This window comes from Anopheles funestus, chromosome X, assembly GCF_943734845.2.
Source record: "Anopheles funestus chromosome X, idAnoFuneDA-416_04, whole genome shotgun sequence".
NCBI classification, from domain to species: Eukaryota; Metazoa; Arthropoda; class Insecta; order Diptera; family Culicidae; genus Anopheles; species Anopheles funestus.
The window spans coordinates 20,370,495-20,392,570 of NC_064597.1; the positions used below are offsets into that span (position 1 = coordinate 20,370,495).

The window sequence follows — 22,076 nt, forward strand, 5'->3', positions numbered from 1 at the left end:
ACGAGATGCAGCAGCAGAGCCACACCCGCTTAACGATAGAAAATCTTGCAGCGGAAATGTGTGCCAACAGCAGCACATGGGAAGCAGTCCGGACCGCCGCAAGGACCATCTTAAGAAACCTCCAAGTGAGATGGAATGAGGAAAGTCCACCTACGGCCAGACGGAGACGACAACAACGACGGCGGAACACGGAACAAACGGGACCGCACCAAAGGATGACGACAACGGAAGCAGCAGCAGCAGCAGCAACGAGTAACCAGAGCAGCAGCAGGAGCTAGACCCCACCGGAAGTAGCGGCTACGGACGGGCGGAATTAAGCAGCAGCAGCGGAAGGAAGGCACGAAGCAGCAGCAGCAGCAGCTGAGACAACTAGGACGGATGACGCAGTAGCAGCATTGGAAAGCAGCAACGCGTCAACAGGATGGGTGCATCGCACAAACGTTCCTGCATGGAGTACTACGCACATCAAGCGCATCGGCAGGGTTCGGATCAGGTCGAGGAGTGGTTTAGTTAGGGTCCCATCGGCTGCCGGGTCCGCTTCACGGGCCCAGCGTCACGATGAATCCCACATAACCCGTCTCGGAGGGATTGGTTTGTAGCCGCAAGCCGCCCTTCGAGGTGGGTACTTTTTGAAGGTTCCCTCCCCGTTAACAAAAAAAAAAAGAAAAAAAGGTAATGGATCAAACCGATACCAGGTAACGACAATATCCAAGTTTGAATCGATTCAAAAGCAACGATTCAAAAAGTATCGGAACTTTGACATCTGCTTGAACCGAACCGAAAACCACGGATCGAAACTGTAAAAATATCAGATCGTTGAATCTGACTTGAATCGAACCTAACGTATCGTGAACCTGTTTCACTTCAAAAAAAGAATCACGAACCATGGCCTCCATTGCACCATCCTCCATCTCAACAGTTTAAACATAAAATCTACTGTCTCGTCCAACGTTGGTCTTACGGAAGCCTCGGAATAATCGAAACGAAAGATATTCCTTCCATATCTGTCGTATGAATACATGGTTGCATAGTAAACAAAACACATCGTATCACTTAGATTTTTGAGACCGCAATGCGAGCGAACAGCAATACATTTGAGTTATGAAAAAAGGCTTTCGGTAATGTGTGGAAAGCGGCGGCCTTCCCTTGTATATATCAAGATTTGCAAGTGTTTATTTTTATGAGTAAAGTGATTGTTACTGACGGGAACAAATTCGGACTACGGGGTCCGCCGTACAGAGTTGACTACGCGAAGAATAGTCAAACTCGAAGCTCTTGCGCTAGCTTCTTTTCGCGTATTTATAGTGCCGCGGAATGGACTTCAAATATCGCACACTTCTCTTGCGGAAAATACGGCGATTGCCAAAATCACTCGAGTCAGCACAACTAGCCTTTGCTTCTGGATTTTCCAGAACAACTATGTAGCTGTGAACCTTCGTAATTTGGCGTTGCGGACTTAACAACGCGGACTGCTCTGCGATAAGATGGCTTGGTCAGATCAACTTGAGTCAAGACAACTAGCCTTTTCTTCTGGGTTAACCAGAACAAGTATCTAACTGTGGACCTTCGTGGGTATCTGATTAGCCAGAACCTAAAGGCGCCCGGCAACGGCGAGTGCAAAAGTCTGCAAATTGCAGGATTTACGGCTCTCATGAGTTCCATGCAAATTGCAAGCTTTTGCAAGAAACCTGGAACGCGCACAAAAATTCTTGCAATATGCAGCGAGCTGTCAACCAGAATGTAAACAACGGTTGTTAGTGCTAACTTTAGTCTTCATCCAGCTGGTTCAACAAAGAGAAATACTTTGGAACAGGACAAATATTCATTACAAGGATGCCAACAAGCAAGCAGACGCATGGGCACAAATATCTGCAGCTATGGATATACCTTGTTCTTCATTAATCCATAAGTGGAAGTCACTTTGTGCTGCATATCGTACTTACAATTCAAAAGTATCACAAAGCAAAGTGACTGGTTCATGTAAATTTACTTGTACCAATAAAGAAAACATTACCATAGCATTTTTTTAATAACTTTTAACTGCTGCTGATGTCTTCAAACCAACGTGGTTTGCTTATGAAGCCATGGATTTTATGAAAATTGATCGTGAATGTAAATCAACCATTAGCACCGTGAGTAAGAATTGAAAAGTTATTTTGTAATTCAATTGCATTTTTGTACTATTTTGTACTACATTTTTGTACTAAAACTATTGATTATAGTTCAAAATAATTTAAATCAATCCAAATTATGTTCTTAACTTTACATAAAATGCTTTAATTTAAATTTACAAACCCTTTAGTTAATTAACCTATACTACACAAATCAAAATTTAAAAGTTTTACATTTATACACATTCATTTATTAGCTAAATAATTTGCAAATCGCATGCTCATTTCCTTAAGATCATTTGATGATCTTATTTGTATTCCGGCCAATTCATCCAACACCGTTGTCATACCATTCGAAGATGACGATGTAGATCCAATAACCGAAGTAGAATTACTTTCAAGATCCATATATTCTGTAGGTTGCCGTGAACGTAAAAAATTATGTAAATATACAGTTGTAAGTACAACTAATCTTGCGAATTCAGGTTCCAACTGAATTGGACCAACTAGGACTCGGAATCTGCTTGATAAAATGCCAAATACATTTTCTATAACACTGCGTGCTCTTGAGTGTAATGTGTTAAATGTACGTTCAACAGAACCTCTTGCATGGGTTCCTGCGAATGGTCGAATTAAATATTCCGTCATTGCAAACGCCTTATCACCTAGCAATACAAATGGTACTGGTTGGGCATAAGGCGCGTTCAAGATTTGCGGGGCAGAAATATTTAGGCATTTGTTTTCGAGCAAGGAGTATAAAGAAGAATTTTTAAAGACTCCACCATCGGAAACTCGACCTTGACAACCTACATCAGCATACAATATATTATAATTAGCATCACATACAGCCAGCAAAACGATTCTGTTATAGCCTTTATAATTATAATATTCTGTTCCACTATGTTTCGGCGATCGAATCGGTACATGTTTACCGTCCATTGCTCCTAGTACATGTGGAAATTTCGATCGACTTTCGAATTCTTGGGCCACTTTTAACCATTCTTCAATCGTGCCTGGAAGCTGAAAAAACAACAAAAAATGAACAAACTACATTAATAAAGTATTTTATTTTAATTTATTTTTTTATATATTTCAGCATCCATTGAATATTATAACATCGGTGCCAACTACGCTGAACTTAAATCCTCCAGTAAATGAAGATGAAGTAATCATGGCCCTCACTTCCGAGCCTTTACCAATTACCACACTTCCTGTATCGCCATCATCCACAATAGTACAACAAACTGAAAATCAACCACCGTTGCTACAATCGCCGATATTACCAGCAACAACACTACCAACACTAACACTAACATCTACACAACAGCCAAACACCGCACAACTGTCCACTTCGCAGTCTCCACAACCACAGTCTTCAGAAGAAATACTCGCTTTACCGTCCACTTCGCAGCCTGCCGAAATGCGGTCCTCATAGCGACGAGCTACAACCTCGGCAACAAGGAGTCGCACGCCAGCAGAACGTCGTAATGGACGAACGCAAGAGGTTGTGGATTATTTAAATAGTGAAGCCGAAACAATAGAACTCCTAAGAACTTTAACAAAACATACAACCCAAGAGAAGGATGAACAGGCTATGCAATTTGGCCATACTGTATCGGGAATAGTAAAATTTATTCCAACTGAAAAGAGGGAGGATTTTTTTAACAAAGTTATGAGTGTTGTACATAACCAAAATTCGTTCGATAGCGATGTGCAACAATATGGACATGCAATTATGTGATCTTTGCAAAATATGACAAAGAACAATAGAAAATCGGCATATAAAGATATTCAAGCTATAATCAACAGCCGAGATTAAGAAGAATGATTGTACAATAATAAATATTGAAATCATATGAAAATTGTTCTCTTTTAATATACATCTTCATCCTTACCCCAACATATTCCTGCAGAACTTGTATCAACGCATTACATACATCAACAATAATCCGGCTAATCGATCTTACAGACACCTGAAAGGAAAATAAGCTGAAGTAAATTGGTAAAAACAAATATTTATACTACTTACTCGAAACAGGTATTGCAAACTCGCAAAACAATCTCCAGTTGCCAAATATCTTAAAGTGATTAACAGTCTTTCCTGTGATGTAATCGCTTTTCGCATATTTGTATCAGTTTTCCGAATTTTTGGCTCCACGAGATGCAATAAGTGTTCAAAATCTTCGTTATTCATACGGAGGAAGTTGAATGTGGCTCCCGTAAATTGCTCTTGCATTATCACGTCCAAAAGATCGTTTCCGGCTTCACGTCGTTGGATAAAAATTGGTCTCATCCACCACTGACGGATTTGCGCCAAAGCTCGCCTGCGTCGAACTAGGTTCATAGCCAGCACTCTTGCTAACACTCGTGCCCATTGCGGCGATTGTAAAATTTGCATCACTCGAAAATCCTCCCTAAAATAGTTGCGTTCAATTTAATTGATTGGCCGTGTTAATTTAACTTGCATAATGTAATATAATAGCGCATTCATAACTACGTGCTTACTTACATGTTTTGGATATTCAAACTGTTGTTGTCTGTCACCTTGCACAGTTAATAACAAAATGTAAGTGAAAAAATATTCCGATATTTGTCTTTCCAATATCGGATTTAAGGAATATTAAAATAGTATAATAATCGTTGTTTTGTCTCAAATAATGATAGAGGAACAATAAACAATAATTAAACCGAATTTTATGTAAAGCGTTCTTTGAAAAATAAGTAAATAATGAATTCAGAAGAGCAAACTAAATTCGTCAACTAACGCTACTTTTGTTCAGTACTGTAAAATAGATTGACATTTTAGCACATGACATATATACCGTGAGTGTTTGGATGAGCTACCGTAAATGCAAAAGCAAATAAGTTAGCCACGAGCTCACGCTTGCAAACGTAATTTTAGCCCTTGCAAATGAGATTTGAGTGCCTTGCAAAATTTTGCGCTTGCAAAATACAACGTTGCCGGGCGCCTTAAGACGAACTCGCCCGTTGAGGTTTAGATTGCAATTTCTTCCGGCTTATATACTAACAATGGATTCCGTTCTATCGTTCGATTCTCGCCTAACGCGTAACCCGTATAGCAAAATATGGGCATTTAAACTACTCGACCCGAAGCCACTGCTCGAATCGGAAAACCCTATATGCCTCTCGCGCGCCCGTATTCAAAAACGTATCGCGACCTCTCGTTCTGTTTTCGAATTTTTGAGCTTTTTCATGATTTTTAAGTAGGCGGGGCTGTAGCTCCGCTCTACAATTATAGTGTAAGACGTGTAACAGTGTGTGTCATGTCGCATGCTTCGCTGCATGGCAAACACGACGACACACGAACAACACCGAAGAGGACGACAAAAACACGATCCTTCACTGCACACTGGATTAGGGTGCGTGTACGATGCGGCAAACAGCGCAAGAAGAAAAAACGATCCTTCACTGCACACAGGATTACAGTGTGCGCACGGCGAATGACGCAGCACAAAAGGAAGACGAAAACACTATCCTGTACCAACGCGTACAATATGTTTGACACTATTTGTCACCAAAATACACGCATAAACATTCACACACCAAACACAGCACCAACTGAATTCATCGTCGTGTGAAAAGGGGAAGAAGTTTCCACAACATGCACCGAAAGTTTTTTCCCTCACTACATTTCAATGCGCTTGCCGAAGCAAGCACGGAGTGAAGGGAAAAAACTAACACCACACGTTAATGGCATGAAAAGGCACATCAACTCTACATAAATCACAACACTGGTCAGCATATTGCACTGCACAAAGCAATCGCGCATACTTGCAAACTTCCGCGCATCATTCACGCACAAACAAATATAAAATTTTCTAAGTCCCACAACACGTCCGCCCTGGACTTAGCACACAGCAAACTGAGCTCGTCACAGTGTGGGATGAACGCTAGAGTAAGGACGCAGGATAAACAATGTAGGCCAGAACGAGATGGAAACAATTCTAGCTTCAACAAACTCTCTCGGCTCACACACACAATCAAGGGTTTCATGCTTTTTTTCGGGTTTCGCCGTCGTTTTCCATGTTCTTCTTGATCTTTTACCGTAATTCTCTCAAATTTGAGGTCTCTTTGTCTGTCGGGAAGGGTCTGAACGCGTTCTGACTTGTTTATGTTTATACGTATCGAACCATGATCGCTTAAAGTTCTCACATGCTCGTTCTATGATAAAATGTCTCGTTCGCAACATTGATGTTCTTTGCTCGGGGATGTTATTCCCTACAAAGAATGGTTAATTTATCTATTCGTCAAGAATTGTTTTTTCACGTGTACAAATTGTTTCCAGCGTAGACTTGTTTTGTCAGCGCGTGCTCTAGTGATACTTGTTCATTTCGATCGAGTGTAGTGTTTTTAATATACCAAAGCGTACCGTTTTTTTACACGAGCTTTGAAATTAGGTGTGCAAAGATGAATTCATAAGAAAAAACATTTTTTGTTGTTCCGCATGTGCAATATTAGTTCTCAAAGCTGGACAAATGCTCAAATCGCAGGTGTCCGGATTAGCGATTGGCCCACTGTAGCTCGACACCAATCAATTGCAATCAAGCATAACGGAGCGGGTGGGCTAAATACGACCTAGGTAAAAACTGGACGGAAGTAAATAAACTACCCACTCATAAACCCAACCGGAACTACAGAGTGTTCAATAAATTCGAAAACAACCTTTCATCGTTGTATTGCTTTGTACCATGTGCACTCAGTGTAACGGTATTGATGTCAGTTTTAGCCCCATATATACAGTAACTTTGGCACAAAATATAAACTTGCTGTCACTTTTTGTTTGTTCACTAAGCACGATGAAAAAGTACCGCGACATCGTAGTAAAACTGTTTGCGAAAGGTGAGCAACCCAGTGACATATTCCGGCGGTTGAAGGAACATGGGGTGAAACGGAATTTAATTCATACCACCATCTGTCGGTACCGGGAGACGGGCTCGACCAATGACCGTGTGAGATCCGAGCGGCCGAATTTGCCAAGAACGCCAGCAGCCATCTGAGTGGTGAGGGAGAGCGTTCGCCGAAAAATGAACCGCTTGTTCCGGAAGACCACTGCTGACCTGCATGTGTTGATCGGGACTGCTCAAACCATCATTAGGAAGGACCTAGGATGCAAACCGTACAAAAAACGCAAGGATTACGGAGTAACGGAGGCTACAACGCAAACGAGGCTGGTCAGAGTCAAGCTGTTATTTTCGCGGCACGTGGTCATGAGTTCGTGTTCACTGATGAGAAACTCTTTGTCTTGCAACAGCCACACAATGTTCAAAATGATCGGTTGTGGTCGTCGACGTTGGACAGCTTCCCCCCCCCCCCCCCCCTTCCCTAATAAACATTCCAAGATTCCAAAACGCCACGTCACTCATGGTTTGTGAGGGTGCATCCAGACGCGGGAAACTCCCACTGGTATTCATAGAGAAAAACGTGAAAATCAATGCTGCGTACTACGAAGGCTGACAATAAAGTAAGGTCTCCAACAGTCGCAATCGAGAGCCTGACCCGAACGGACGTGTCTGCGCAGTGCTCCGATTGGTGAGAAAGTATTCGTGAGAGAGCGAGAGAGTGGGAGCGATAGTTATCCGTGTGACGAATGATAGTGAGTGTGTGTATGTGAAGCGAAAGCGAAAGTGACGCTGCACGCACTATTTCTTAAATTGCGAATTATACGATTTTCGTGATTGCAATCGCAAATCAAATTATTTGCGCGTGTGTGCTTTGAAGAGACGAAGATTTAGAGACATAGTTTGTGAAAATCAGTGGGGTTTTTTGAAGGTTATAAACAACATTGTGAAATTCATATATTGTGTGTTTCTGTGTCGATGAGTGTGTGCGCGGGCGCGCGTGTGTTCCGTGTTAGTGAGTGTGTGAGCGAGCGCGAATAGAACCTTCTAGAACTATCTAGAAATTTCTCGGCTGTTGCCGCGCGTGGCGTTCCGTTGCCCGCGCGTGTGTTCCGTGTTAGTGAGTGTGTGCGCGAGCGTGAGTAGAACCTTCTGGAACTTTCTAGAACTTTCTCGGCTGTTGCCGCGCGTGGCTTCCTTTTGCCCGCGCGTGTGTGTGTGAGTGTGTGCGCAAGCGCGCGGAATTTTCTCGGTTGTTGCTGCGCGTTCCGTTGCCCGCGTGTGTGTGTGTGCGCGAGCGCGTGGAACTTTCTCGGCCGTTGCCGCGCGTGGCGTTCCGTTGCCCGCGCGTGGCGTTCCGTGTCGCTGTGTGTGCGTTTCTCATAGCGTCACAGCGTCGGGAGCCATACGCGGTGGCGGGGGGTAACAACCCGCCACCATGGAAACGCGACTGAGAGGAAGGACAATATCGGTAGATGAGCGTCCTACCCTCGCAACAAAGAAGCCGGTGAGCGAGAAAAAACTCGGGACCATCGTCCAGGAACCGTCATCGGCAGGAGTGCCAGCAAGGACCATGGCGACGGGAGCAGTCAAATCGGCGGGAACGGCGACGAAGCCGGCGACTTCAACACCGGTTTCCACCGGAGAAGTGCGTCGGATGCTGGCGGACGCAAAAGCTGATAATGAGATGACGGTCGGCATTGTCAAGCGGTTGGAGGAGCAGATCCAGTTGCTGCGCTTGCAAATGGAGACCTCCAACGAGCAGCTGAAGGAAGCGCGAAGGGAGGTAAAAGAGGCGCGCGAAGAAGCTCGGTTACGCGAAGCGGAACACCGCGAAGAGCTCCGCAAGGAGAAGGAGCTCTTCAACGCTCTTCTAGCGCAGACTCTCGGTGGGACCGGCGGAGCTCGGCTAGAGAGCCAGCAGGAACTGCAGCGGGAGCAGGAGCTGCTTCGGAGGCTGGAAAGCCAGCAACGACAAGAACAGCGGCAGCAGCTGGAAGATCAACAGCGCCAACGGTGACGTCAGCAGCAGCAGCAACAACAACGGCAGCAGCGGCTACCTGCGCAGCAATGGCCGACGGTGCAGCAGAGCGGGCGTGCTCAGCGTCAGGGCGTGGCGGAGTCGGCATCCTCGGCGGTACTCGATGAGCCAGGAACGTGGGTGGAGGTCGTTCGCGGCAATCGGCGCAGGAATAAGCAGAATGGAGTGAATCTGCCCCGGCAGCCAACACACCGGCAGCATCATCAGTGGGCGCACCAGCAAAGTGGGCAGCAGCAGCAGCGGATGGAAATTCATCAGCAGGAGAAGCGGCGTCCGCGACGAAAACGCCCGGATGAAATCGTCGTGGTGCCCGCCCCAGGAGTGTCCTACAAGGACATGTATGTGAAGCTCCAGACCAGCCCGCGGATTGCCGATTTCCAGCGGCAAATTGGGGTTGGCAGAAGAACGCCGAAGGACCACCTCCTGCTGCCTTTGTCCCGCGACGTTGATAGCGCGGCGCTGAAGGACATCATCCAGGAGGTTATTGGAGAGAGTGGATCGGTAACCGTCAAGACAGAGATGGCCGAGGTCGTCCTGACTGGAATCGACAACATGATCGACGAGGAGGCGATCAAAAAGGCGTTCATGACCACTCTGGGAAAGCAGTCATTGGTGGCCACCGTGAACCTTTGGGAGCGCCGAGACATGACGAAGCGGGCTCGTGTGCGCCTTCCATGAGCAGAAGCGGAACTCGTCAAGGATCGCCGTTTGGAGCTGGGCTACACGTATTGTTCGGTACATGAAGCCCCAAAAGTATCGGGTCAGCTGACTCGGTGCTTCCGGTGTCTGGAGCGGGGACACATCGCCGCGACGTGTACGGGGGAGGATCGGTCCAATCGTTGCTTACGGTGCGGTGACCAAACTCACAAGGCGTCGGGTTACACCAACGAGATCAAGTGCATGCTGTGTGGCGGCGCCCACCGAATTGGTGCCGCAGCCTGCGGTTGACAACCTTCGAACTGAAATGGATGTGCTACAGATCAACGTCAATCGTAGCAGGAGCGCGCTAGATCTTGCGCTCAACACGATGCGGATGGAGCGGGCGGACGTCTGTCTAATGGTGGAGCAGCACAGTGTCCCCAGGAACAACGGGAACTGGGTAGCCGACAGGGACGGGAAGGTGGCCATCATAGCCAGCAGCGAAACGTATCCGGTTCAGCAAGTGGTCTCCGTGACGCAGTCTGGAATCGCGGCTGCCCGGATCAATGGCGTCCTGTTCATATGCAGCTACGTGTCGCCTTCAGCGGGCGTCCCTGAGTTCCTGGAGGTTATGCAGCGCATCGATGTGATAGCGAGAGATCACTCGCGCGTCGTCATTGCGGGGGACGTCAATGCGTGGCACAGTGCTTGGGGGAGTGGCCGCACTAACGCAAAGGGAGAGGCTGTGGTCCAGCTCGTCGACAGCTTGGGGCTGGAGGTGTTAAACACTGGCACCGCCCTAACCTTCCTGGGCAACGGAGTGGCTCGCCCGAGCGTGGTGGACGTTGGCTTTGCCAGACGCAGCATCGCCGGAGATAACACCTTTCCGGAGCATCGGTGGAGGATTATGAGCAGATACTCGTACAGCGACCACGTGTACATTTTGCTGTAGGGGAGCTGCTCCAGCGGCCAGCGGCAGATCGTCGTCGACAGGAGGGTCCTTCCACACGGGAAAGCGGCACGAGATGGCGTACCCGTCAGTTCGACGCCCGGCTTTTCGGCGTAGCGCTCGATGTAACTTCGTTCGCAGAGCGGGTTACAAGTGCCGAAAGCTTGGAGAGAGTCATGACGGAAGCTTGTGACGGAGCCATGGCGCGAGTGTTCCCTTCACAAGGTCATTCGGGACGACCTGCGTATTGGTGGACGCCAGCGATCGAGGTCCTGTGTGAGGACTGCCGCCTCGCTAAGGAACGCCTTGAAGCTGCCATCGACGAGGAAGAGCAGATCGCCGCAGCCAGTGACCTCCTCCAGGTGCGGACCGCCCTGGAGACAGCCATCCCCACCAGCAAGAAGGAGCACTTCGATGAAATGCTGCAGGGCCTCGCGGAAGACGAGACGGGACAATGGTTCCGCAACGTACTTAGCCGCCTTCGTGGAAGCTGGACGGCGAGGGAGCGCGATCCATCGGTGCTAGAGGGCGTCGTTTCCACTCTGTTCCCCCAGCATCCTCCGGTTGACTGGCCAACGTCACCAGGCCAAGTCCTGGAGAGGGGGGAGGAGGAACCAGTTCGGGACGTTACTACACAGGAGCTGCTGGACATCGCGAGCTCATTGAACCCGAGGAAAGCTCCAGGACTGGATGGTGTGCCGAACGCCGCTTTGACGGCCGCCATCCGGAAGTATCCGGACATCTTCAGGGAGTTGTTCCAGGAATGCTTGGACAACGAGCGGTTCCCGGATGAGTGGAAGAAGCAGAAACTGGCCCTTATCCCCAAGCCGGGCAAGCCACCGGGGCTCGCTTCATCTTTCCGCCCGATTCTGCTGCTGAACAACCCGGGCAAGGCGAACGAGCGGTTGCTGTTGTCGCGAATAAACGATGTCGTCGAGGATCCTGAATCACCAAGGTTGGCAGAAAACCAGTACGGGTTCAGGAGGGGCCGTTCGACAGTGCAGGCGATTCAGCTGGTGGTGGATGCGGGCCGTCACGCGATGACATTTGGCCGTACCAACGACAGGGACAAACGCTGCCTTCTAGTTGTGGCGCTAGATGTGCGTAATGCGTTTAACACTGCCAGCTGGCAGTGCATCGCTACAGCCCTGGAGGACAAGGGCGTGCCGAGGCAGCTCCGCAACATCCTGAGAGACTACTTCGCCAACAGGGAGCTCGTCTATGACACCGCAGACGGGCCCGTTACACGCCGAGTGACTGCAGGTGTTCCGCAGGGGTCCATTGTGGGCCCGACACTGTGGAACATCATGTACGACGGCGTGTTGCGGGTCGAGCTCCCTGAAGGGGCTAGCGTCATCGGCTATGCGGATGACATAGCGGTCATGGCACGGGGGTGCACACCAGAGGAGGCGGCATCGGTGGCCGAACAGGCGGTGGGCGCGATTGCGGCTTGGATGGAGGACCATCACCTGCAGCTCGCTCCGGAGAAAACGGAAGGAGTGATGATCTCCAGTCTGCATAGAGGTCAACTGAGGGTGCCGTTCCGTGTCGGGGACACCATCATACGCAGCAAGCAGTCGATCCGGTATCTGGAGGTCCAGATTCACGACCACCTGTCGTGGAAGCCGCACGTGGAGCTGTCAACGGCTAAAGCCCTCCGCGTGGTAGGCGTGGTCACCTTAGTGATGAGGAACCACAGTGGGCCCCAGGTGGCCAAGCGTCGGTTGTTGGCGGCGGTGGCGGAGTCGATCATCCGTTATGCTGCCCCCGTGTGGTCCGAGGCGACAGATCTGCAGAGGTGCCGAAGGAAGCTGGCCCAGGTGCAGAGGCCCCTGGCACGCGGTGTCACCAGCTCGTTCGTTTCGGTGGCATATGAGACAGGAGTTGTACTGGCAGGCCTTGTGCCGTTCAGGCTGCTGGTACGGGAGGACGCAAGGTGCCATCGGAGGCTCCTAGCTGCCCCGGGCGCCAGCCGCAAGGACATCCGGCTGGAGGAGCGACAGAGGACTCTCCAGGAGTGGCAGCGAGCGTGGGATGCGGCGGCCGCAGCTCCAATGGCCAGTCGGTACGCGGTTTGGGCCCACCGAATGATCCCGGACCTGCACCTGTGGATGGGTAGGCGACATGGAGAGGTGGATTTCCACCTCTCGCAGGTATTAACCGGACATGGATTCTTCCGGGAATACCTCCATGTCTGCGGTTTTGCCCCATCGGGGGAATGTCCACGGTGCCCGGGGTCGGTTGAGTCGGTGGCGCATGTGCTGTTCCGGTGTGAGGTTTTCCACGAGATCCGAGTGGAGCTGATGGGATACGGCATCAGCGATCCAGTGAGCGAGGACAATCTCGGCATGAAGCTGCTGGAGAGCCCCGAGCGGTGGAACAACATACAGGAAGCTGCACGCAGAATTACGAAGGTGTTGCAACAGCTTTGGCGTGAGGACGAGCTGCAGCTCAACTTCCAGGCACACCTTGCAGCATCACCGACGGGAGCATCAGCGGAAGACGCTGGTCCGCTTGGAAGAGGTGTCCGTTGACGGGGTGGCGGAACTCTTTCGATCCAACCGAGGTCGAGCCAGACGGACCAGAAGAGGTCGCCGGAGGGCGGAGGAACGGGCGGAAGTGCGCCTTGCATCCGCAATGGCAGCAGCCGAACGGGAACGCGAGGAGACCATACTGATGGCGGCGGTGCGGGCGGAGGAAGCAGGAGAAGCGCCACCACCCATCGCAATGAGAGGACGCGGACTGCCTCCTTCTCCGAGAATGATAAGAGCGCGGCACGAGCGGAGATTGTACCTGCAACGTCTCTACCGTCAGCGCGCCAGGGAAGGGACTCTACCACCAGTCCCACATGGTAGAAGCCGGAGGAGTAGGTCGGCCCCTTCGGAAGCTGATATCATCTGACGGCGGGTGAGAAGGCGTGAGATGGAGCGGTTACGCCGAGTATCACGTAGGGTGCCGTCTAACCAGGGAGCGCGTGAGGCGCTATCCGCAGACTCCCTGGCAGCCATCACGGAAGCGACTACCTCCGGCCGTTAAAACAAGGAGGATTATGGAATAGGGGGTTTAAAGGAAAGCGAAAGGAATGGCGTGAAAAAAAAATGCGTTGGGGGATTAATTCCGTTATGCGAATGAAAATGTTATGCGAATGAAAATGTTATGAATTTTCGTTACAAAATGTTATGTTCGTTATGAAAATGAAACAATAAAGGCGATGCCACGTGCGTAAAATATTCCTGGACCCAAGCCCCGCTAGGGAACGGGTCCAGGAGAGGGAGATAAGGATTAGATGTAAGATAAGTTAAGCTTATATTGAATAAATCCTTGAGCATTAAAAAAAAAGTAAGGTCTCCAACGCTGCAACTTCGCCGGATCACGCGCTAGGCGAAATCTGACAACACAAAATCACAACACGAAATCTGACAAAATCGGCATACAAAGATATTCAAGCTATAATCAACAGCCGAGATGAAGAAGAATGATTGTACAATAATAAATATTGAAATCATATGAAAATTGTTCTCTTTTAATATACATCTTCATCCTTACCCGAACATATTCCTGCAGAACTTGTATCAACGCATTACATACATCAACAATAATCCGGCTAATCGATCTTACAGACACCTGAAAGGAAAATAAGCTGAAGTAAATTGATAAAAACAAATATTTATACTACTTACTCGAAACAGGTATTGCAAACTCGCAAAACAATCTCCAGTTGCCAAATATCTTAAAGTGATTAACACTTTAAGTCTTTCCTGTGATGTAATCGCTTTTCGCATATTTGTATCAGTTTTCCGAATTTTTGGCTCCACGAGATGCAATAAGTGTTCAAAATCTTCGTTCTTCATACGAAGGAAGTTGAATGTGGCTCCCGTAAATTGCTCTTGCATTATCACGTCCAAAAGATCGTTTCCGGCTTCACGTCGTTGGATAAAAATTGGTCTCATCCACCACTGACGGATTTGCGCCAAAGCTCGCCTGCGTCGAACTAGGTTCATAGCCAGCACTCTTGCTAACACTCGTGCCCATTGCGGCGATTGTAAAATTTGCATCACTCGAAAATCCTCCCTAAAATAGTTGCGTTCAATTTAATTGATTGGCCGTGTTAATTTAACTTGCATAATATAATATAATAGCGCATTCATAACTACGTGCGTACTTACATGTTTTGGATATTCAAACTGTTGTTGTCTGTCACCTTGCACAGTTAATAACAAAATGTAAGTGAAAAAATATTCCGATATTTGTCTTTCCAATATCGGATTTAAGGAATATTAAAATAGTATAATAATCGTTGTTTTGTCTCAAATAATGATAGAGGAACAATAAAAACTAATTAAACCGAAATTTGCAAAATAAGTAAATAATGAATTCAGAAGAGCAAACTAAATTCGTCAACTAACGCTACTTTTGTTCAGTACTGTAAAATAGATTGACATTTTAACACATGACATATATACCGTGAGTGTTTGGATGAGCTACCGTAAATGCAAAAGCAAATAAGTTGGCCACGAGCTCACGCTTGCAAACGTAATTTTAGCCCTTGCAAATGAGATTTGAGTGCCTTGCAAAATTTTGCGCTTGCAAAATACAACGTTGCCGGGCGCCTTAAGACGAACTCGCCCGTTGAGGTTTAGATTGCAATTTCTTCCGGCTTATATACTAACAATGGATTCCGTTCTATCGTTCGATTCTCGCCTAACGCGTAACCCGTATAGCAAAATATGGGCATTTAAACTACTCGACCCGAAGCCACTGCTCGAATCGGAAAACCCTATATGCCTCTCGCGCGCCCGTATTCAAAAACGTATCGCGACCTCTCGTTCTGTTTTCGAATTTTTGAGCTTTTTCATGATTTTTAAGTAGGCGGGGCTGTAGCTCCGCTCTACAATTATAGTGTAAGACGTGTAACAGTGTGTGTCATGTCGCATGCTTCGCTGCATGGCAAACACGACGACACACGAACAACACCGAAGAGGACGACAAAAACACGATCCTTCACTGCACACTGGATTAGGGTGCGCGTACGATGCGGCAAACAGCGCAAGAAGAAAAAACGATCCTTCACTGCACACAGGATTACAGTGTGCGCACGGCGAATGACGCAGCACAAAAGGAAGACGAAAACACTATCCTGTACCAACGCGTACAATATGTTTGACACTATTTGTCACCAAAATACACGCATAAACATTCACACACCAAACACAACACCAACTGAATTCATCGACGTGTGAAAAGGGGAAGAAGTTTCCACAACATGCACCGAAAGTTTTTTCCCTCACTACATTTCAATGCGCTTGCCGAAGCAAGCACGGAGTGTAGGGAAAAAACTAACACCACACGTTAATGGCATAAAAAGGCACATCAACTCTACATAAATCACAACACTGGTCAGCATATTGCACTGCACAAAGCAATCGCGCATACTTGCAAACTTCCGCGCATCATTCACGCACAAACAAATATAAAATTTGCTAAGTCCCACAACACGTCCACCCTGGACTTAGCGCACAGCAAACTGAGCTCGTCACAGTGTGGGATGAACGCTAGAGTAAGGACGCAGGATAACAATGTAGGTCAGAACGAGATGGAAACAATTCTAGCTTCAACAAAATCTCTCGGCTCACACACACAATCAAGGGTTTCATGCTTTTTTTTCGGGTTTCGCCGTCGTTTTCCATGTTCTTCTTGATCTTTTACCGTAATTCTCTCAAATTTGAGGTCTCTTTGTCTGTCGGGAAGGGTCTGAACGCGTTCTGACTTGTTTATGTTTATACGTATCGAACCATGATCGCTTAAAGTTCTCACATGCTCGTTCTATGATAAAATGTCTCGTTCGCAACATTGATGTTCTTTGCTCGGGGATGTTATTCCCTACAAAGAATGGTTAATTTATCTATTCGTCAAGAATTGTTCTTTCACGTGTACAAATTGTTTCCAGCGTAGACTTGTTTTGTCAGCGCGTGCTCTAGTGATACTTGTTCATTTCGATCGAGTGTAGTGTTTTTAATATACCAAAGCGTACCGTTTTTTTACACGAGCTTTGAAATTAGGTGTGCAAAGATGAATTCATAAGAAAAAACATTTTTTGTTGTTCCGCATGTGCAATATTAGTTCTCAAAGCTGGACAAATGCTCAAATCGCAGGTGTCCGGATTAGCGATTGGCCCACTGTAGCTCGACACCAATCAATTGCAATCAAGCATAACGGAGCGGGTGGGCTAAATACGACCTAGGTAAAAACTGGACGGAAGTAAATAAACTACCCACTCATAAACCCAACCGGAACTACAGAGTGTTCAATAAATTCGAAAACAACCTTTCATCGTTGTATTGCTTTGTACCATGTGCACTCAGTGTAACGATATTGATGTCAGTTTTAGCCCCATATATACAGTAACTTTGGCACAAAATATAAACTTGCTGTCACTTTTAGTTTGTTCACTAAGCACGATGAAAAAGTACCGCGACATCGTAGTAAAACTGTTTGCGAAAGGTGAGCAACCCAGTGACATATTCCGGCGGTTGAAGGAACATGGGGTGAAACGGAATTTAATTCATACCACCATCTGTCGGTACCGGGAGACGAGCTCGACCAATGACCGTGTGAGATCCGAGCGGCCGAATTTGCCAAGAACGCCAGCAGCCATCTGAGTGGTGAGGGAGAGCGTTCGCCGAAAAATGAACCGCTTGTTCCGGAAGACCACTGCTGACCTGCATGTGTTGATCGGGACTGCTCAAACCATCATTAGGAAGGACCTAGGATGCAAACCGTACAAAAAACGCAAGGATTACGGAGTAACGGAGGCTACAACGCAAACGAGGCTGGTTAGAGTCAAGCTGTTATTTTCGCGGCACGTGGTCATGAGTTCGTGTTCACTGATGAGAAACTCTTTGTCTTGCAACAGCCACACAATGTTCAAAATGATCGGTTGTGGTCGTCGACGTTGGACAGCTTCCCCCCCCCCCCCCCCCCCCTTCCCTAATAAACATTCCAAGATTCCAAAACGCCACGTCACTCATGGTTTGTGAGGGTGCATCCAGACGCGGGAAACTCCCACTGGTATTCATAGAGAAAAACGTGAAAATCAATGCTGCGTACTACGAAGGCTGACAATAAAGTAAGGTCTCCAACAGTCGCAATCGAGAGCCTGACCCGAACGGACGTGTCTGCGCAGTGCTCCGATTGGTGAGAAAGTATTCGTGAGAGAGCGAGAGAGTGGGAGCGATAGTTATCCGTGTGACGAATGATAGTGAGTGTGTGTATGTGAAGCGAAAGCGAAAGTGACGCTACACGCACTATTTCTTAATTGCGAATTATACGATTTTCGTGATTGCAATCGCAAATCAAATTATTTGCGCGTGTGTGCTTTGAAGAGACGAAGATTTAGAGACATAGTTTGTGAAAATCAGTGGAGTTTTTTGAAGGTTATAAACAACATTGTGAAATTCATATATTGTGTGTTTCTGTGTCGATGAGTGTGTGCGCGGGCGCGCGTGTGTTCCGTGTTAGTGAGTGTGTGAGCGAGCGCGAATAGAACCTTCTAGAACTATCTAGAAATTTCTCGGCTGTTGCCGCGCGTGGCTTCCTTTTGCCCGCGCGTGTGTGTATGCGCGTGTGAGTGTGTGCGCGAGCGCGTGGAACTTTCTCGGCTGTTGCCGCGCGTGGCGTTCCGTTGCCCGCGCGTGTGTTCCGTGTTAGTGAGTGTGTGCGCGAGCGTGAGTAGAACCTTCTAGAACTTTCTAGAACTTTCTCGGCTGTTGCCGCGCGTGGCTTCCTTTTGCCCGCGCGTGTGTGTGTGAGTGTGTGCGCAAGCGCGTGGAATTTTCTCGGTTGTTGCGTCGGGAGCCATACGCGGTGGCGGGGGGTAACAACCCGCCACCATGGAAACGCGACTGAGAGGAAGGACAATATCGGTAGATGAGCGTCCTACCCTCGCAACAAAGAAGCCGGTGAGCGAGAAAAAACTCGGGACCATCGTCCAGGAACCGTCATCGGCAGGAGTGCCAGCAAGGACCATGGCGACGGGAGCAGTCAAATCGGCGGGAACGGCGACGAAGCCGGCGACTTCAACACCGGTTTCCACCGGAGAAGTGCGTCGGATGCTGGCGGACGCAAAAGCTGATAATGAGATGACGGTCGGCATTGTCAAGCGGTTGGAGGAGCAGATCCAGTTGCTGCGCTTGCAAATGGAGACCTCCAACGAGCAGCTGAAGGAAGCGCGAAGGGAGGTAAAAGAGGCGCGCGAAGAAGCTCGGTTACGCGAAGCGGAACACCGCGAAGAGCTCCGCAAGGAGAAGGAGCTCTTCAACGCTCTTCTAGCGCAGACTCTCGGTGGGACCGGCGGAGCTCGGCTAGAGAGCCAGCAGGAACTGCAGCGGGAGCAGGAGCTGCTTCGGAGGCTGGAAAGCCAGCAACGACAAGAACAGCGGCAGCAGCTGGAAGATCAACAGCGCCAACGGTGACGTCAGCAGCAGCAGCAACAACAACGGCAGCAGCGGCTACCTGCGCAGCAATGGCCGACGGTGCAGCAGAGCGGGCGTGCTCAGCGTCAGGGCGTGGCGGAGTCGGCATCCTCGGCGGTACTCGATGAGCCAGGAACGTGGGTGGAGGTCGTTCGCGGCAATCGGCGCAGGAATAAGCAGAATGGAGTGAATCTGCCCCGGCAGCCAGCACACCGGCAGCATCATCAGTGGGCGCACCAGCAAAGTGGGCAGCAGCAGCAGCGGATGGAAATTCATCAGCAGGAGAAGCGGCGTCCGCGACGAAAACGCCCGGATGAAATCGTCGTGGTGCCCGCCCCAGGAGTGTCCTACAAGGACATGTATGTGAAGCTCCGGACCAGCCCGCGGATTGCCGATTTCCAGCGGCAAATTGGGGTTGGCAGAAGAACGCCGAAGGACCACCTCCTGCTGCCTTTGTCCCGCGACGTTGATAGCGCGGCGCTGAAGGACATCATCCAGGAGGTTATTGGAGAGAGTGGATCGGTAACCGTCAAGACAGAGATGGCCGAGGTCGTCCTGACTGGAATCGACAACATGATCGACGAGGAGGCGATCAAAAAGGCGTTCATGACCACTCTGGGAAAGCAGTCATTGGTGGCCACCGTGAACCTTTGGGAGCGCCGAGACATGACGAAGCGGGCTCGTGTGCGCCTTCCATGAGCAGAAGCGGAACTCGTCAAGGATCGCCGTTTGGAGCTGGGCTACACGTATTGTTCGGTACATGAAGCCCCAAAAGTATCGGGTCAGCTGACTCGGTGCTTCCGGTGTCTGGAGCGGGGACACATCGCCGCGACGTGTACGGGGGAGGATCGGTCCAATCGTTGCTTACGGTGCGGTGACCAAACTCACAAGGCGTCGGGTTACACCAACGAGATCAAGTGCATGCTGTGTGGCGGCGCCCACCGAATTGGTGCCGCAGCCTGCGGTGGACAACCTTCGAACTGAAATGGATGTGCTACAGATCAACGTCAATCGTAGCAGGAGCGCGCTAGATCTTGCGCTCAACACGATGCGGATGGAGCGGGCGGACGTCTGTCTAATGGTGGAGCAGCACAGTGTCCCCAGGAACAACGGGAACTGGGTAGCCGACAGGGACGGGAAGGTGGCCATCATAGCCAGCAGCGAAACGTATCCGGTTCAGCAAGTGGTCTCCGTGACGCAGTCTGGGATCGCGGCTGCCCGGATCAATGGCGTCCTGTTCATATGCAGCTACGTGTCGCCTTCAGCGGGCGTCCCTGAGTTCCTGGAGGTTATGCAGCGCATCGATGTGATAGCGAGAGATCACTCGCGCGTCGTCATTGCGGGGGACGTCAATGCGTGGCACAGTGCTTGGGGGAGTGGCCGCACTAACGCAAAGGGAGAGGCTGTGGTCCAGCTCGTCGACAGCTTGGGGCTGGAGGTGTTAAACACTGGCACCGCCCTAACCTTCCTGGGCAACGGAGTGGCTCGCCCGAGCGTGGTGGACGTTGGCTTTGCCAGACGCAGCATCGCCGGAGATAACACCTTTCCGGAGCATCGGTGGAGGATTATGAGCAGATACTCGTACAGCGACCACGTGTACATTTTGCTGTAGGGGAGCTGCTCCAGCGGCCAGCGGCAGATCGTCGTCGACAGGAGGGTCCTTCCACACGGGAAAGCGGCACGAGATGGCGTACCCGTCAGTTCGACGCCCGGCTTTTCGGCGTAGCGCTCGATGTAACTTCGTTCGCAGAGCGGGTTACAAGTGCCGAAAGCTTGGAGAGAGTCATGACGGAAGCTTGTGACGGAGCCATGGCGCGAGTGTTCCCTTCACAAGGTCATTCGGGACGACCTGCGTATTGGTGGACGCCAGCGATCGAGGTCCTGTGTGAGGACTGCCGCCTCGCTAAGGAACGCCTTGAAGCTGCCATCGACGAGGAAGAGCAGATCGCCGCAGCCAGTGACCTCCTCCAGGTGCGGACCGCCCTGGAGACAGCCATCCCCACCAGCAAGAAGGAGCACTTCGATGAAATGCTGCAGGGCCTCGCGGAAGACGAGACGGGACAATGGTTCCGCAACGTACTTAGTCGCCTTCGTGGAAGCTGGACGGCGAGGGAGCGCGATCCATCGGTGCTAGAGGGCGTCGTTTCCACTCTGTTCCCCCAGCATCCTCCGGTTGACTGGCCAACGTCACCAGGCCAAGTCCTGGAGAGGGGGGAGGAGGAACCAGTTCGGGACGTTACTACACAGGAGCTGCTGGACATCGCGAGCTCGTTGAACCCGAGGAAAGCTCCAGGACTGGATGGTGTGCCGAACGCCGCTTTGACGGCCGCCATCCGGAAGTATCCGGACATCTTCAGGGAGTTGTTCCAGGAATGCTTGGGCAACGAGCGGTTCCCGGATGAGTGGAAGAAGCAGAAACTGGCCCTTATCTCCAAGCCGGGCAAGCCACCGGGGCTCGCTTCATCTTTCCGCCCGATTCTGCTGCTGAACAACCCGGGCAAGGCGAACGAGCGGTTGCTGTTGTCGCGAATAAACGATGTCGTCGAGGATCCTGAATCACCAAGGTTGGCAGAAAACCAGTACGGGTTCAGGAGGGGCCGTTCGACAGTGCAGGCGATTCAGCTGGTGGTGGATGCGGGCCGTCACGCGATGACATTTGGCCGTACCAACGACAGGGACAAACGCTGCCTTCTAGTTGTGGCGCTAGATGTGCGTAATGCGTTTAACACTGCCAGCTGGCAGTGCATCGCTACAGCCCTGGAGGACAAGGGCGTGCCGAGGCAGCTCCGCAACATCCTGAGAGACTACTTCGCCAACAGGGAGCTCGTCTATGACACCGCAGACGGGCCCGTTACACGCCGAGTGACTGCAGGTGTTCCGCAGGGGTCCATTGTGGGCCCGACACTGTGGAACATCATGTACGACGGCGTGTTGCGGGTCGAGCTCCCTGAAGGGGCTAGCGTCATCGGCTATGCGGATGACATAGCGGTCATGGCACGGGGGTGC

At 49.8% G+C, this 22,076-nt stretch overlaps 1 protein-coding gene across 3 annotated transcripts in view; it reads right to left on the minus strand.

The window, feature by feature from the left end:
- Positions 1-1,729: 1,729 nt before the first annotated feature.
- Positions 1,730-22,076, minus strand: part of LOC125769138 (putative nuclease HARBI1) — a 101,470-nt gene continuing 81,123 nt past the window's right edge. For 2 of the 3 annotated variants that reach the window (XM_049437652.1, XM_049437662.1), the window contains one exon: positions 1,730-3,131. In XM_049437652.1, coding sequence (XP_049293609.1) covers positions 2,358-3,131 — 774 coding nt within the window. In that variant the 3' untranslated portion in view covers positions 1,730-2,357. Of the gene's footprint in view, positions 3,132-4,006; positions 4,085-4,140; positions 4,941-22,076 lie in introns of those variants that run through there. The other variant, XM_049437670.1, reaches the window with a different exon arrangement.